The sequence below is a fragment of the Haliotis rubra genome, unplaced genomic scaffold (assembly GCF_003918875.1).
Source record: "Haliotis rubra isolate DU_JTF1 unplaced genomic scaffold, ASM391887v1 Scf589, whole genome shotgun sequence".
In the NCBI taxonomy this organism is placed as follows: Eukaryota; Metazoa; Mollusca; class Gastropoda; order Lepetellida; family Haliotidae; genus Haliotis; species Haliotis rubra.
The window spans coordinates 251,904-270,531 of NW_025767289.1; the positions used below are offsets into that span (position 1 = coordinate 251,904).

General features: G+C 39.8%; 1 protein-coding gene and 1 long non-coding RNA gene across 2 annotated transcripts in view; one reads left to right on the top strand and one right to left on the bottom strand.

The window, feature by feature from the left end:
* The window catches only part of LOC124254974 (ubiquitin carboxyl-terminal hydrolase 24-like), a 292,052-nt gene that overhangs the window by 79,431 nt on the left and 193,993 nt on the right, over positions 1 to 18,628 (bottom strand). The window contains 5 exon segments of the mRNA XM_046688817.1: positions 12,548 to 12,661; positions 14,309 to 14,412; positions 14,534 to 14,735; positions 14,839 to 14,974; positions 15,882 to 16,021. Of these exon segments, the coding sequence (XP_046544773.1) occupies positions 12,548 to 12,661; positions 14,309 to 14,412; positions 14,534 to 14,735; positions 14,839 to 14,974; positions 15,882 to 16,021 (696 nt within the window).
* Positions 5,776 to 7,889, top strand: LOC124254975. The gene is made up of 3 exons (XR_006892592.1): positions 5,776 to 5,896; positions 6,794 to 6,935; positions 7,292 to 7,889. It is a non-coding gene; the product is annotated as an uncharacterized LOC124254975 (long non-coding RNA).

Sequence of the window (18,628 nt, forward strand, 5' to 3'; positions counted from 1 at the left end):
AGATGCTTGTGAAAGCGCATTTCAAGAGCTGAAGCAGTGTTTACTTGATGCTCCTATTTTGGCTTTTCCTAAGGATGAAGGAATGTTTATTCTGGATACAGATGCTAGTGCTTTTGGTGTAGGAGCAGTCTTGTCACAATTACAGAATGGACAGGAAAAGGTCATTTCATATGCAAGTAAAACTTTAAATCCTGCTCAGAGGAATTATTGTACTACAAAACGCGAGTTACTAGCTGTAGTCATTTTTCTTCGGATATTTCGTCATTTCTTGTTTGGCAGGAAGTTCTTGCTCCGTACTGATCATGCACCCTTGATCTGGCTAAAGAATTTCAAGGATCCTGAGGGTATGCTAGCTAGGTGGCTAAGTGTGATAGAAACTTATTCCTTTGACATCGAGTATCGTCCAGGTCCGAAGCATCAAAATGCGGATGCGCTGTCTCGTAAGCCATTAAGGAAGTGTCATTTTCAGGAGTGTCCAGATTGTTTCACAAACCTTCGGGTCAATGACTGTCAGCAGTTTACTTTCCCCTGGGGACATATCAGTAGTAAACAAGACGTTCAGACAGGGAAAGATACAGTTTCATCCGTGGAAGTAGTTTTGGAATTACCAAAACCAAAGTGTGTTGTGTCAGTTGTTGGAGAAGACAGTTTTGATACTTCTGATGGTACTGATAGTTTTCAGACCAACTGGTTACCAGTGTGGACTAGAGATCAGCTCTTAGAGGGTCAGAAAGCTGATCCACGGATACGACCAGTACTGGAGTTTCTTAGGAACAATCATGACCAGCCATCTAGGTCGGATGTTCAGGCTTTGTGTTCGGAGGCTAAAACCTTAGTTGGTCAGTGGAATTCCTTAGCACTTAGTAATGGTCTTTTATGCAGGAAAGTAGAGTCAGAGTTCTTTGGTCCGCGAGAGCAGTTGGTTGCTCCCGTACTTGTCCATACTAGCATCTTCCAACATCTTCACACTGACCGTACTGCAGGACATTTTGGTCGTGATAGAACACTTAAGGCTGTTGAGCTCAGATTCTATTGGCCAGGTATGTCTAAGGACATTAAAAGATGGTGCAAGGCTTGTGATTTTTGTGCACGCTGTAAACCTGGTCCAGGACGAGGCAAAACACGGTTACGTCAGTTTCAGGTCCAATCACCTATGCAATGTATAGCCATAGACATTGTGGGTCCTCTGCCGAGGAGTCGTCATGGGAACAAATACATAATGGTGTTAGGAGACTACTTTACAAAATGGAAGGAAGCTTATCCAATACCTGATCATAGGGCTCAAACAGTTGCAGACAAATTAGTAACAGAATTTATCTGTAGATTTGGTTGTCCAAGCCAGATTCACACTGATCAGGGTCGTGAATTCGAGTCCATTTTATTCCGGGAAGTTTGTAACTTATTAGGTGTTGACAAGAGTAGAACTACTCCCTATCGTCCCCAGTCAGATGGACTGGTTGAACGCTTTAATCGGACACTTCGACAAATGTTATCCATCTATGTTCACCAGGAACCTTTAGATTGGGATGATCACCTCCCGTATTTACTTATGGCATACAGGGCTACAGAACATAAGAGTACACATTGCTCCCCGAATCTTATGATGTTAGGTAGAGAAGTCAGTGTACCCATTGATCTCATGGCTGGTGATCCGCCTCTATCTGTTGCTAGGGACTGCCCAGTAGAATATGTAGAGTGGCTTAAGGATACTTTCCAGAGAATTTTGAATTAAGCCAATAGTCAGTTAGGCCTTGCTGCTAACACTCAGAAGAGAAATTATGATAAAAATCTGAAGGCTAGGTCTTTTGAGGTAGGGACATTTGTTTGGCGATGGTATCCTCCAAAAGCAAATCAGAAGTTGGGGCTAGGCTGGGATGGGCCATATATGGTGAGAGATAAACTTTCGGATTGGACATACTCCATCCAGAAACAAGAACACAAACCAGTGGTCACCGTTCATGTGGATCATCTTAAACCCTATGAGGGTACGTCTGCACCAAAAGACTGGACCATCCAGACTGCAGGTACTTCTACCAGTGACATTTCCTTACGGGAGGAGTTAAATGACAGTATTTTAAGTATGGGGGAAGATGAAAGAGAATCTCCAGTTCCTGTTACCAGGACAAGGACCGGGAGGGTAGTTAGACCCTGTTGTAGATATTCGCCCTGAATGGATGAAATTGGAACTTAAGCTAGACCAAAAAGTTTGGTTCTATTTTATTCATTTCTTCCAAATGTTGTTCAATTTTGTTCTTTTATTCAGCGAAATAATTAGCGATCGACAGTACATGAAGACATGGAAATCCATGCGGATGAAAGGGAATTAGCTGCGTTCCTAGAAGGGGAGAGGCCGGTTTGGCCACGGGAGGGGATGAGCTGCCCAGTCCGGAGCTGCAGGACATCGCGTTTCCTCAAGTATGGATGTCTCCTGGATCACTGGCTCCGTTTTCATCAGCCTCAGATACGCCTGTTCTCCTGTGGGACGTGTGGGAAGGACTTTGAGCGGAAGAAGGCGGCTGAAGAACATGCCAGTATGCACCAGCCTTCAGGTACCATTGCCACCGTCTCCAGGCCGAACAGGAGGTACATCTGTCCAGGAGACACTGTTCTGCCACGTCGTTCAGCTCCGGAGACATCCCGCACCCTTTCCGAAGCTCGTGTCGCTGCCAGGGAAGAGGCTCTCCGACGTCGACGAGCCATGCCCCGCCGTCCAAGTCGTGAGGAGCAGGAGGAGGAGGACCAGGAGACCTTCAGATCTATGCCTCCGGGATATTGGGACTTGTTATATCCTGGGATGTAACTTCCCAGACCGCAACTTTTTTCGCATTTTTCGCATTTCTTGTTGTTATATTTTGTTGTGTCATTTGTATTTGTTAATAATTTGCCATTTTTCCTTTTTGTTTTTTTAGGGGATAAAGTAATTTCAGGGAAATAACTATTTAAGGGGGGAGGAATGTAGGAAAACTGGGTTAAATTATAACGTAAGCATGGGGGCAGGGGCTTCTTAACAAGATATTCAAACTATACATACCACATGTAGAATAACTGTCTACCAGATAGTCTTGTAGCACATTGTTTCACTTGCTCTACTACGGGACAACTTCTTGACCGGGGTTACCGTTCATCGTAGCGCTAGATACATTGGGTAGGCCACGTGGTTGGTGCTAAATATGTTGGGTAGGCTCTGATTGGCGGAAATGTCCGTCATCAGTAGGTGAACTTTGACCCGTGTCAGAGGTCGTTCTAGAGCACTATATAAGTGACCTGGCTCTCTGGATTCAGTGTCTAGCTTTCGGTCATCCGAGCATCAGGTAATATCTCTGTCCCGAGGTCCTGTATCAAGATCATTCCCTCCCCGTTTGCAGAGTGGAATGTTAGGTTTCATGTAGGGGGATGCTAAGTTCTGTATATTCGTGTTAGGTCGGGTTGGGGGAAGAGTAGAAGTAGGAAACGGAATAGGTATTAAGCTTTAGACTTTGGGTAATGTCCAGTTAAACGGGGTTGGTTTGGGGTGGCTTTTCAGAAGAAGTTTCTCTATGGATTGTTGAGATGGGGAAGTTAGGTTCCTGTTAAACTAGTGTTAGGTCGGGTTGGGGGAGAATTAGGAGTAGGAAACGGAATAGGAATTAGGTTATAGACTTTGGGTAATGTCCAGTTAGACGGGGCTTGTTTCGGGAGGTTGTATTTTGACGAGGTTATTGAGGTTTGGTGTGTTTTTCTCACAAAGCTGTTTTTTTTAATTATGTGAGAGAGAAGTGTAGTTTACAGACTGTTAAGTTTTTGTTTTCTTTTGTAATAAATTATTATCAGTGTTATCTTGTGTCTGTTATTTCCCAATAGGCTTTATGCCCGATTTACGAACTGGTCACTGAGTTTTGAGTAGAGAACAGATTAACCCGAACGCAAATAAATAAATAAAAAGGATATGATGCTGTATACGGGACTCCAGTGCTCGCCGCTTGGGCGGAAAATCAGGAGAGAGTGACAAGTAAGGCAGGTCATCTGACTGGTTTGCGCGGGAAAGGGCAAAGGCAGGTAACTCGTGGGTGAGTGTATTTATACGTCCGCTTCGGGAACTTCAAGGGATTCAAGTGTTCCACTACCATTCGAAAGGGAAAGGGAGATAAGCAAAAGATCATGAGTCAGGATAAGTAAATATCAAGCAGTTAGTTATAGTGGAGAAGTGAATTGGACTTTACAGAAACAATATTGTAACAAGATCACACATATCTTATGAATCTTGAGTTTCTCAGGGCAAGAAAGCTAAACTTTTTGGAGAGTTTCAGGGAAGAAATCAACATATGTGAAAGAGCAAAGCAGATTGCTAATCGTAATGCATTGGCAACATCTAAGATCTACTTGTGGTCAATATCATTCACATGATGTTGGTAAATTCTTAAATCATTAAAGTTTTCCTTGACCCTGAAGGTCAGAAACATCCACAGAGAACATGTTCATCAAATATTACAGATGACAACTCTAATTCACAACACAAGTTCCTACATGTCCCTGATAAGCATGACAAAATAGAAAGGTGACGTGAGGTGAAGTGTGCACCATATGTGCACTGAAATAGAAAATGCCACATTGAAAACAACATCAGGGGCCCTTGAGGGACATATTAAATAGCGCAATAAAAGTTAACACCTATAGTCCGTTTGGGTTAAAATGAGAACAACAAATGATAAAATAACTCAAAATTGGGATAAGTGAACAAAACATAAATATGACACATGGTCCTGAAACCTCTGTACTCAACAGGATCTGAAATCTGACATTTTTTTTATTGATCACGAAAAATTTGTTTAAGAAAGTATCATGTTATATTGTGCTATTTTCAGTTCACGTCGGAGGGTGACAAATGGCTGATGGTACAGCACCTAACCAGCTGGGGTCATCTCACCTGGCTGTGCTGAGTTGCACCTAAATGTGTGCTGGTGCTGTTCCACAAGCTGTTTGTCACCCCTCGGCGTGAAGCATGAAAATAACACAATATTACATGATGGTTTCTTAAACACCTTTTATCGTGATCGATCATTAAACGTCAGATTTCAGATCCTGTTGGGTACAGAGGTTTCAGTACCATGAGTCCATATTTCTTTAGTTGGTTATACAATACATGATAAACACTACACAAAGACAGCAATGAGCGGATTTTCCGTCTCGAACATGAATGAAGCGAGCCATGTTACAGCTCTACCTCAGGGCGTTTCCTCCTAGCGACACATCCTGCTTGTTCTTGTACCTACACCTTACTGATGTGATGACAGAACCGTCATGGGTTACAATTTTCCTACACAATAATTAATGAAGGTGACAGAGTGGCATGGGTTGGCTGACAAGTCAAACTACACTGCAGCGGTAATGAGGATAAAGAATGAAGGTTAGTGTCATACAAACAAGTCATATATGTCTTGGTTACATAGTTTGGGGCTTTGGAATTATCTAGACAATGGCTGTCCTGAATTAGTCGCTATGACAGTATGTATAGACGAGAATGTATTTCTACATAAACTTCCAAGTAAGTCTACATGATCCCGCAATGGTGATTCAGTTCAAACATACCCAATAAAATAACAATAAATAATTTTGATGCTGTGATCGTACAAATTATGTCTGAAAGTACTTTTTTTATCAAGAACAATCGTGTCTTTAGTGCGTCACAATCAGTGATCAAATCAATGTCCTTCTGCTCTCCAGGCAGATGCCCTATCAACTCCATGGAGGGGTACCCTGAAACAGATGACTAACACCATAAACCATATAATAGAGGGACGGCCCTCAAGCCAGTGCGCAAAACCATCAGCGGTACGGCTTGTACTGCGCAGCCTTTCCGGAAGCTGGCAAAAACGTGTGTTGACTTCAGTCATCGATTTCGCGTATTTTCATTGCAAAGGTAAGATTTGATTTTTTTTCATGTATTCTCATGCATATACTTAAATTGCAACAGTGCATTAGAGGTGTATTAGGGGTGCTAAAGCATATATTTGTCTTTGTATTTGATGAATACTGTCATGTGTGCTCGTCGTTCTGTGAGAACAATGGCGGAGGTGTAAAATCGGCAAAAGTCCCGATTTTGATTTTCAATAACGGATACTAGTTCTCAATACAAATCCTTAGTTACCGGGGTGTAATGAAAGAAAATAAGATAAAGATTGGTATAGGGGCATTTATAAGTCTGTGGCGGTCGCGTCATTCCTTATTTTGGCTCGTGCAATGCGACGAAATATGATGTTTTCCGAAATATTTACTCCACAACACTTGATTTTCGCACGCTTTCACAAGAACAGCTTATTACTAGCATGTTTGAAATAAACATGTGAACATTCACGGCGATTCCCTCTTTTGCGTGGTTCACTTTTTATATGGCTACGATCGGTATTGTATTTTATATGATTTTTGGCGTAAACCCATATTTGCGTCGTATACTGAACATTTCAATTATCATGTAGCAGACGACATAACATACATTTTGTTAAGTTAATATACTTAGCGAATATATATTTAAATCATTCTACAAAAGTCTCATTCACCTAATCGTTTGAAAAAAAGTACATATTTCCATTATTGTTCATTTTGATGATTATATTTGTGGAAAAGGTCCTTATTTATCATGTAACAATTCACATATTTTTCTGTTATCATTATTCTTCCTACTGACCTTATCAGTTATATTGCTATATATTATTATATTATTATACAGTACCAGCAGCCTGACTTTATGCAACAATGAATCAACATTTTATTTATATCATTACATTCTTTATATAATAAATTATCATTTGTTTGGCAGATGCCAAGGAAAAAGAAAGTTTCCATCAGCAGTCGCCGGAAGGGCTACTCAAAGAGGGGTCCGAGACAACAAGGTGTCAGTTCTTCCTCTCTCTCTGATATTCTTATTCATCATTTCAATCAACTGTTCTTGACGATTGCAGGTAAGTAATAATGGAAGTAAGAAAATTCACAAATGATGTCTTTGAAAAAAAATGAGTAATTTTGTGTTGTAGTTATTGGTATTTATTTATTTTATTGGTATTTGTATATCTGGTACATGCAGAAATAAGTTTAAAATATCAAAGCAATTGTATAATCAAATATTAATATTGTTTCTTTTCTTATGTAAAAACAAAGGTATAGTGTAAATTATTAAGTACAATATTCCCATCTTGAGTAAGTAACTAGACCTTGTTTGAAAGAGCATTGGCAACCAACTATTGCATAATTTTAACAACTATTTAGAACACTTAAAAAAAATATTTTTTATATTAATATTGTGTAACTCCATTTTCAGTTCAAGAGGTGCACTGTGGGACAAAGCATGAAAGTCATTCTTCATTGACCTCACCGATGAACCCACAGATACCCCATGCCTAGAAGAAGCGACAGATTCTGATGGTTATTCGGCTGATGAATTCTTTGTTATTTTGGACACAATTCACCAGTATCATCCGGACAACAATGTGGATGAATTTGTTGATGGCATCCTGCGATACCAGCAATATTTAACATTAAAAAAGGAGCTGTTTCAGCATGTAGATGAGCTAGGCAATTTTACAATTGCAAGAAACAAGCGGGAAAACATTACTATTGTGCAGTTTTATGACTGACGTTGGCTCAGTCCAGCTTTCAGTAGTCATCAAGCCATCCTTTACAGCAGCAATATATGCACATCAACGTGACTTTGGCCCAAATCATGAATTCTGAATTGGTTTACCTGCATTTTTCTCCACTCTAAGAGATATGAAGAAACTTTTATCAAAACTGTCTACATACCATGTTTGCGTCTGCAATTATGAAGACAGATTTGCAGACTTGATTCCAGTTGGTGCAGGCATAAGTGAAGGAGCTATTTCAACAATATCTGCCTAATAATTTAACATGTAATAAAGTACATGTGTTGAAATTATGGAAATTAAAATCCAATGTACAGTTCACTTCATGGATATCTAAAATATCTGTTAATGAAGTTATATTAAGATTGTGTACAGATTTGTATGATTTTATGTTTTACATTCACAATCAGTCCTAAATGGACAACATAACTATGCAGGTTGTGTTGCAAGAAGTTTATAAGTTATCATCTTCCCTTATGTTATCATGACTACGATTAATATATTTTTCTGTTATCATTATTCTTCCTAATGAAGTTTGATTATGAGTTTACCTGGGCTTAGACAGTACCCACAGCCTGTCTTATGCAACAACAAAATGAAAAATGAACTCATTATTCAACATTATATTTATATCATAAAATTATCATTTGTTTTGTAGATGCCCAGGAAAAAGAAAGTTTTCATCGGAAGGGCTACTCAAAGAGCCTACTATTAAGTACAATATTCCCATCTTTATTAAAGAACCACTAAACTTTGTTTTTTGTTACTCTTTTAACCATTACATATGAAAGATTTGTAGTTAGTCTTATGCGGAACACCAAATTTATTCTTTAAAAACTTGTGGTTAATTAATACCGAGCGATTAAAAGTGGCCAAAATGTCGCCTGCTTCCCTCTCGCCCGGCAACGAAACCACAGACAGGTTACGTAACTCTGTCGCCAGAGCACTGCAGTGACGTCATATGAGGAACGATTTTCAGTTAGTTGTATAGAAAGTGTGTAGCACGCTCATCATTTTGATGATTTCTCGACATCATCGACGACATGCCGAATCGTTGCTTTGTCGTCAATTGTTCCTAGGGGTCGGGCGATGGTGTCACCATGCACAGATTTCCACAGGACCCCGCAGTTCGTGCTAAATGGGTTATGTTTGTGAGTGCGAAGCGAGCGTTGTGGAAGCCTGAAACGATATCTTACTTGTGTTCAGATCGCTTCACGGAAGTTAAAGAATCAAAACTACTTACTAGTTGTAGTAAAATATGTATATGATTGATGACCATAAAGATTTTCCATGACACAACTTGTAACATAACGATTTCTTCCTCGGAAGTGAGCTTGTGGTCGAAGTAACAATAATATTGTAAGTGGTATTATATTGACACCCACCTCGCTGCCAGGAGAGAAATTGTTATGTTATAAGCTATGTCATGCAAAATACCATTGGCCATCAATAAAATACATATTTTACTACCAGTAGAAAGTAGTTTTGATTTTGTAACTCGGTGAAAACAAACCTAAATAGCATTTATCCTCAGACTGGCGGATGTTCCCGACAGGGCGCCGCCATTTTTTGAAAATCGTAAAGTCTGTTAGAATTAATGAGATTATAGTTTGTTTTCATCAAGTTAGAAAATCAAAACTACTTTCTACCCGTAGTTAAATATGTATTGGAATCATAACCAAACGGATTTTGCATGACACAACTTATAACATAACGATTTCTTCCACGGAGGCGAGGTGGGGGTCGAAGTCACAATACTGCGCAATAAATTTCTTGCTACATTCACATGGTTAATGTCCACTCACCAGTATGTAGATACTAGTCAATGTGCGACTTTATATTTGGTCTTATAATCCTAATTAGTTTATTATCATACTTGTATGCATTTTGAAACTAAATACAAAGCAGACGATCTGCTGATACTTATAGTGAATTTATAACAGAACTGTAATATCTAGACATTTTATAGTTTGCCAATGTGAATCATAATTCGCACACACACCCTAGTGTTGTCTGTCTCATTACACTTCACGGCGAAAACAATGATTCTGTTGAATGCTACGACAAATGAATAAAAACAAAATGCAAATATTAAAATTAAAACAGATTAAAGTTATAGGAACAATATCAGGCCATTACCTTGTTCGAGGAAAGTATCCATCAATATCCACAAAACTGTTCCAAATGATGTGTCTTTTAACAGTTTAATATACGAAAAAGTGATAAATCTTTTCAGGTATTGGTGTATAGTCTCATTGGTCACCCAAGATAGCACACCTGGCAACTAATTGCATAATGGCCGCCTTTCTTTAAAAACAGTAATTTAGTTAGCCAATAATGGGCAATCAATCGATGTATTGCCGGTTAATCCTTTGAAAGAAGGACGTTGTTTTTACACAGACACGACAGAGTGTATTCAGTATAGATTAGTAAATCTACATACATAAACACTACCTTTTGACAATTCCGCTGCGTAAGATAAAAGTAATTAATCAATCAGCGTGTTATCGGTTAATCCTTTGATCGATGTTTATAATGTTGAATATTTACTCCAGACACACGACATGCCAAATGGGAACCTTTGTCGGGTAATCTAAGTGTGTTACCACTAATTATACCTGTTATAAATTCATTAACTGACCATCAAGTGAATGATGACAAATAACATGTGTAGGTTTATACCACCTAACACGGGTTACAACAAGGGAGTATTAATTGCTGTATTGCATGTGAAAACTTATGGGCCGACACTGTTTTGAGAATACAAACAGATTTTTACATGACATGATTAAATATGAGGTAAAAAAACACAGAAATGGGATCAATTTGGATCAGTCATTATACAAATAGGGCCTAACGACTTCAATTGATTTTGACAGAATCGTCTATGAAAACAAGTTGTAACTTGGAAACTAGGCAAAGCAGGAGACAAAATTAAATGACAGTAGATTTTGAGAACATATAGCTTTCATTTTCCACAACAATTGTCACGATTTCAGGTTTATACAAGCCTGTAAACAAGATAATTTACCCCCTAAAATGTAGATGAATTCTGCATCGGCCTTCAAAGCTATTCCTCATATGACGTCACAGAGACGCGCCGCTCTGATTGGTTGAAATTTCGTTCGCGGGTGAGAATTGTGCACTGTTGTCAAAAAGGTCGATTTAAGTCAATTAAAGGTCGAAATGAGTAGTTTTAATGACGGGGTTTCATTTGTAACGATGCCAGTTAGTGATTTATGTATTTGTACCCCCTAGGGTTTATGTGATCTTTAAGTAGATATACCTTGTTTGAAAGAGCATTGGCAACCAACTATTGCATAATTTTAATTTCAAATTCAGTTTAGAGTTTATTTGCAACAGTTGAAATTCACATTTACTGTGTTTTTAATGAAAGAATATACAAATGGTTGAATTTAGTAATACATTATTGTACATATAGATCTATGGTCCTATTCTACAATAAATACATAGTACATATTAGAACGTGTGATGTTGTGTTTTAATGTTATTGGTTGCATTTTCCTGCCAAGTTAAAGTTGACACTTTGCTGAAATTTTTTAATTGATAGGGTAATATAGTACAGCCCATTTAACACGTATATTTAATGGGCTCGGAGGAAAGTGACTTTAGTATTTAGTGGCTTCCCTTTGAAAAACAAGTGTCTCCATACAGCCCAAAGCATAATCACTGCTAGCCCCAAACTGGCATTATAAAAACATTAACGCTCTTGGATAATGTGAAATCGTGTTTCATTGGGACTATAAACTTTATAATAAACACCAGCCAGTCACAGGCCCTCGTGTCTTTCCGAGGATTCATGATTTTAATAATATTGTTTTTGAGATGACACCCCGACTCGAAATGCTTCACAGTACAATACATAATGACAAGGCTGGACACTTCTAGGGTGCACCCTACCCGACTGCGTTGCCGATCGCTACGCTACCATCGCATGCAATCGATTAAAACTTTATGTAAACATAATCATGGATGATTGTCCTATCGAGCAACACTCATGACACCTTCCAATTCTTTATTGTTATTTCTGCAAGTCGATTGAAAACCGATTTTGACTCTCAACTAAACGATCTTGACACAAATGGATGACGATATGTCCGCACACAAAAGGGGTGTGGTGAAGCAAGTCATCTGATTGGCTAACGCTTGCAAATCTGCACATTCTTTATAAATTCGCGGGAATTTTTACTTTCATCGACTGCTTGACCACACCCTCGTTTTGTGCCAACGAATACTTGCAAGTAAATCTTGAGATTAGCCATGTGATGATACGTTAAGCGAGAATCGGGGATATTGGCAACTGTAATGTTAAAACTGCCTTTACCTGACTGGGTTAGTTTGATTTTTGTATTTTTGGTTTATATTCTCTGTCCTGTCGTAGTCTGTAAATTCTCCAAGTAAGTATCGAGGTCCAAGTCGGAATCATCCCAGTGAATGAATTAAGTCGTCCATGGCCATGCCGAATGTTGAAACAAACATTCCAGGATTATGGCGACACGCATTTCGCGAATGATACATGTTCTGCGATGTTGTCAGTTGACATGTGCAAATGAGAGATAAGATAAAAATTAAATTATTGTAATCAGTTTATTGGAGCTGTCCATGTAATGTTTAACTGTTAATCTCAGCCGGTGAAATACCGCTATGGGAATTAACTCTCGGCCCGGATATTACGCAATATTGTTTACGTGGTTACCAGAGTGCTCATTTGCGAATGTCTGCGCATCTGTTTCGCATGTGTACCGGTAGAAGGAAGTTAGCAGCAGGGTGTCGATGTGTATCAGTTACATGCCAGGCCGTAGCGCTGATGGTTAGTGATTAACTGCTGGGGAGGGCCGTCCCTCTATTATATGGTCTCTGCTGACACATAATGTTCAGCAGTTGAGGATAGACTGAAACAAGGAGTGACCTACTTGATGAACTCTTGTCCCTCCTTGCTGGAGAGATATTCAACCAACCAGAGACATGTATCCTTTGACTTCATCAGCAGTGTTTCCACAAGCTCCACCCACTTATCCAACTCTTGACTGCAGTACAAAAAATAGAGAGAGTCAGTCACAGTGCTTTAATCTACTGACTCTACAGTAGTGCTTCATTGTTTCAACACGAGTCAGTCACAGCGCTTTAATCTACTGACTCTACAGTAGTGCTTCATTGTTTCAACACGAGTCAGTCACAGCGCTTTAATCTACTGACTCTACAGTAGTGCTTCATTGTTTCAACACGAGTCAGTCACAGCGCTTTAATCTACTGACTCTACAGTAGTGCTTCATTGTTTCAACACAAGCCAGCATAATGTAGGAGGCAGGGCAAAAGTGATGCAGGATACGGTATGTATAAAACATGGATGAAACCAATGGGCCCAGGTCTTGGTAACTAGGCTGAATCGGGGATTACAAAGGTAGCTTGGCCTCCACACACCTGTACAAGAGTAATAAGTGTCCTGTTCACCTGTGGTTTATACATGTTGCTTTCAAACATACTTTTGTTTGTTTGTTGTTTAACACCGTACTCAGCAATATTCCAGCTATGGTGGCGGTCTGAAAATAAAGTCTGACCCAGACAATCCAGTGATCAACAGCATGAGCATCGATCTATGCAATTGGGATACGATGACATGTGTCAAATCAAGTCAGCGAATCTGACCACCTGATCCCATTAGTTGCCTCTTACGACAATCATGGGTAGCTGAAGACCAATTGTAAGCCGGATCTTCACAGGTTTTTCAAATTACAATAAATACCTATAAGGAGCATATTTTCGCTGAGCAACACATGAAGGAAGAAAATCACATAACATACTGTTTGGTCTGCATTAGGATATTTTTGATGCAATAAACACAGAAGTATGAATTAAAGGGCATATCTTTAATTGAGTCAATTCCATCAAAATCAGTGAAAATATGAAAGACTTTAGGAAGGGTGTTGCAATCTTCCAGCCATATGCCAAATGAGAGAACATTAGGTTGCACACATTGTACCCCTAACAGATAAATCTGTGTCCTCAGACCCGTGAAGGTCCGGGTTAGAATATTGATCTTCAGTAATCTATGCTTGTCGTAAGAGGCGACTAACGGGATCGGGTGGTCAGGCTCACTCACTTGGTTGACATATGTCATCGGTTCCCAATTGCGCAGATCGATGCTCATGCTGTTGATCACTGGATTGTCTGGTCCAGACTTGATTATTTACAGACCACCACCATATAGCTGGAATATTGCTGAAGGCGGCGTAAAACTCAACTCACTCTGTGTCCTCAGTGTGATGCATGTACCACCAAAGATGGATAAATTAAAAGATGATTAGGGCTGTGCAATATAACAGGTTTACCGGTATTAATTGGTTCAGACATGAAAACGGTACATATTGTTAACAAAAACTTCTTGCAATATAATGCAATACATATCGCAATGTATGCTTTCACATCGCAATATATTGCAATATGAAAATTCTCTGTAATACCCACCCCTAAGGACGATAAACAAAACTTATATGTGCCTTTGTTTCAAAACATGGAACACACAATGGAGAACATTCTAAGAGGTCAGGGGAAGTTGTCACATTCAATATTACTTATCTTATATAGCAACGAAATATTACATGTCCTTTTATGTTAATCACAGGAGAGGAAGTGACTCCTTGATGACAAATGTCTGAATCAATGTCTGTACATACACTGTTTTCCGGCGATTCCTCAGATATGTGTTGAATAGAAAGCGGACTCCAAGCTGAAGAGACTGTACACACATCACACCATAGTCAACATTATGCCCTTCTTCCTAGAAATACAAGTGAAATACAAGTAAAATCACAGTCAAATATCAAAATAGGCTCAAAATCAAAACTGTATGTAATTTTTGCAAACCACAAACTTATAGTAAATCAAACACAAATACCTACTGCATTCACTGAAACCAGATTCTTCACAAATGAGAAATACTCATGGTTGTACACATCCCTGTTCTTGACGAAGGTTACATTTTCAGCATGTATGATCTGCTGTATACTGGCTGGCATCTTGTCAACAAATATGCCCTTTCTCTCTCCCTTGTGGACAAGTTCAGTCAGTTCCATCAGGCTGTTGGAGTCCATGCAGCTCTTCCTATAACAATCAGGAAGAGGTTGAAAAGTATCTGACATATCTGATTTCAGACTTATTCATGAGAGACACTGGTGATTGTGTAAAACATAAAACCAAAACATACCCTCCATCTGTGAGCACTTTCTTGACGATCTTGCTCTTCTTTGCCGTGGCTGGCGTTGCAGGTTCCTCCATTCTTTCATAGAACAACAAGTAGCCATTCCAGTAGCGTAATCGGTCTTCAGGATACGAGGAGCTTGCTGAAACATCCATGCACAGATAATCATATGCAGCCCTGAATATGTTTAATTCTAACGGTTATAAATGTAAGAACATTACCTTTGTAATATGATGTTTTTAAGTTCATATTTAGCCACTGTATTTTCTGAAAATACCCATTTCTCTTGATTGTTTTACTGAATGTTATTTGGTCCTGAATTTGCCTGGCTCCTCCACAAAGTGTTCCATTTTAACAAGGTGCTGCTAAGACAACTACACAATTACACTACTTATCTAATCGATATACTTATGCTAACCGTATTCCTTCTGCCCAAACATTCCTGGCCACCAAGAGGCCCTCCCAACTAGGCAACTGAAAAGAGTAACCTCCCCTTCAACTCTTACTTTACACAAACTGAAAGGTACTGAGGAAAGCAGGCCCTAGAACAAGATTTTCAAAACTGAATGATTTGTACTCAATGTTGTATTGTTCAGATCAACAGCTAAAGATCATTAGCTTAAGCTTTGGGGTGACACGGTATACTGAGGTATTAGTAGAACTGCTGTACTTTGTCTTCAGTTCAGTATTCCGTAATGCAATCTAAAAATTCGGTGTTTTCAGTTTTACTGTCATTGCCATCTAGTCATAAAATGTCAGTTTTGTACTTCAAAATGATTATGGTTATTTTGTCCATGCTATTGAACGATGTAAGGTTTGGCTGTTGTCAATTTTCTGCATTATGGTTATATGTCATATATCGAACCGAAACAGACCAAACAGAAGGCGTTGTTCCGCAATACCTACCGTACCATGATAAGAGCATACCGTTTCACCCCTACTGAAGCTGGCCCAGCCCACATAAGAGGCTCGCCTGATATTCCAAAGCTTACCCCAAATAGAGCTTGGCTGATAAAAGAGGTAACAGAATATGTGAAATGAGCACTCACACTGGTCATAGACTTTGGCCTTGTAACTGCCCCCAAAACATTCCTGCTCAAGACTGCTGTCATTCATATAGAACTCCTCTACAATAGTGTCATTGAACTTGAACCACTTTCCCTTATTGCCATTGGTAAGCACTGTGCCTCTACAATGAAAATAGAACATAACAGCATTAAAGCAGAATAATGTGATGAGGAAGTTATTCTACTCAACAGGTAAACACACACTCTTTGTGTCGTGTTAAACAAACACCTTCTGATGTGCAGGAAAAACAAAAATATATATATACATGAAAAAAACGTATCGCCACACCTGGATTTTTTAAACCTAGAGTCCCAGAGAGTGAGGTAGGCCTATACAGGGGTTGTCCCAGGGAGTGAGGTAGGTCTGTGCAGGGGTTGTCCCAGGGAGTGAGGTAGGCCTATACATGGGTTGTCCAAGGGAGTGAGGTAGGCCTATACAGGGGTTGTCCCAGAGAGTGAGGTAGGCCTATACAGGGGTTGTCCCAGGGAGTGAGGTAGGCCTGTACATGGGTTGTCCCAGGGAGTGAGGTAGGCCTATACATGGGTTGTCCCAGGGAGTGAGGTAGGCCTATACAGGAGTTGTCTCAGGGAGTGAGGTAGGCCTATACAGTGATTGCCCCAGGGAGTGAGGTAGGCCTATACAGGGGTTGTCCCAGAGAGTGAGGTAGGCCTATACAGGGGTTGTCCCAGAGAGTGAGGTAGGCCTGTACATGGGTTGTCCCAGAGAGTGAGGTAGGCCTATACATGGGTTGTCCCAGAGAGTGAGGTAGGCCTATACAGGGGTTGTCCCAGAGAGTGAGGTAGGCCTATACATGGGTTGTCCCAGAGAGTGAGGTAGGCCTATACAGGGGTTGTCCCAGAGAGTGAGGTAGGCCTATACAGAGGTTCTCCCAGGGAGTGAGGTAGGCCTATACAGAGGTTCTCCCAGGGAGTGAGGTAGGCCTATACAGGGGTTGTCCCAGAGAGTGAGGTAGGCCCATACAGGGGTTGTCCGAGAGTGAGGTAGGCCTATACAGGGGTTGTCCCAGGGAGTGAGGTAGGCCTATACAGGGGTTGTCCAAGGGAGTTAGGTAGGCCTGTACAGGGGTTGTCCCAGGGAATGAGGAAAGCCTGTACAGGGGTTGCCTCAGCGGGTGGGGTAGGCCTGTACAGAGGTTGTCCTGGAGAGTGAGCTAGTCCTATATAGAGGTTGTCCTGGAGAGTGAGGTACCGTATATTACCGTATATAAGCCAAATTTTGAGGACCAAAAAAAAAGCAGTCTGTAGAAGGGGGTCGGCTTATCTATGGGATAACTATGGGATTTCTATGGGAAACTTTTTTCCAGGGTAATAAAACATCATATCACTTCGCGTGAACAAACAACAGAACATGACTTCAGTAAAGATGTCAAATTTGCAATTAAACATCACTAGACAAGATTAACAAGAAGACAAAGTCATCAATATCCCCCCAATGGCAAAATACTCTTCATGATTATGTCTACGAGTTATGATTATGTCAAATATTTAGGTGTGTATATAGAAAGTCAAACTTGTTGCCATGGAAATGCCAAAAATATTTTATTCAGAAATCCAAAACTACCAAAAGGCACCAATACACCACCAGACCAATCTATGTGCCAAGTTTGGTGAAGAAATATTGAACGGTTTTAAAGTTCTCCGGAAAAGACAAATGACGCACGGTGCACACACGGACAGAGTCCATTTTAAAACCCCTGCAAAACGGCGTTGCGGGGGATAAAGATATAATACAGAATACTATTATTTAACCCAAAGAAATATATCCTAGCATTGTGTAATTTTAATTACAGTTTATGCTCTATAAATTAATTAAAGGTCACATGCAACCCAAAAATCAAACATAATTAAAACACAATTATCACTTATTCATGACATATAATGTACATTGCTGGTTACGAAAAAATATATAAACAAAATTATAAGCGTACAATCGCAAATCAAAAGTGCAAAATTGTGTACTTCGGTTTACTTCCCAAGAAACGAAGCAGCCGGGATACCGAACCCAGTCAGTGCGGGTGGGTGTGCACTCAAGTGTAACGGCTGGTTCATTGCAGATGCCTTCACGGCTAATTGTATGTATATATAGAGAGAGATGTTGGGTTTTGTAAATACATGCTCATTTTTTGTGTATAACATTTTGCAATCAACAGACATCATAACATGTCATGTGTTCAAGTATCACACCTGCCTGTCTGTGTAATTACATAATGTGACAGAGACCGAACTCGGGCCATAAATCAATGCGTTTTGTTTATGGTGTATAGCCTGATTGGTGTTAAGTTCAAATTGCATGTGGTCAGTGATAGCTGTGTATTGAATATTGTCATTAGCAGACAGGCAGGCAGACACACAGGTGTCAATAAAACAAGACATTGAGTTTTGTCTGTGACAACGACATATCTATATAACAGTTAGAAATTCTGTCAACGCTAAATAATGACATTGCTTTTAAGTATCGAACTGAGAAAGTGACTCGGTAAGAAGAACGTGTGGTGAAATAGACAAATGAAATTATATAAACAGTTAATTTACTGTAATAACATATAAAAGCTCGCCAGTGAGATATCAACAAAACATTAGAAAAATAGCTCACACCAAAGCCTTCACCAAATATTCACCGGACAACCCGCTTCCAAGCTGCGCGAACCTATTTACTTGCGCGCGTGCTATGAGCGCAGCCCAGCTGTTGAAACCCGTTTTCCCCAGAA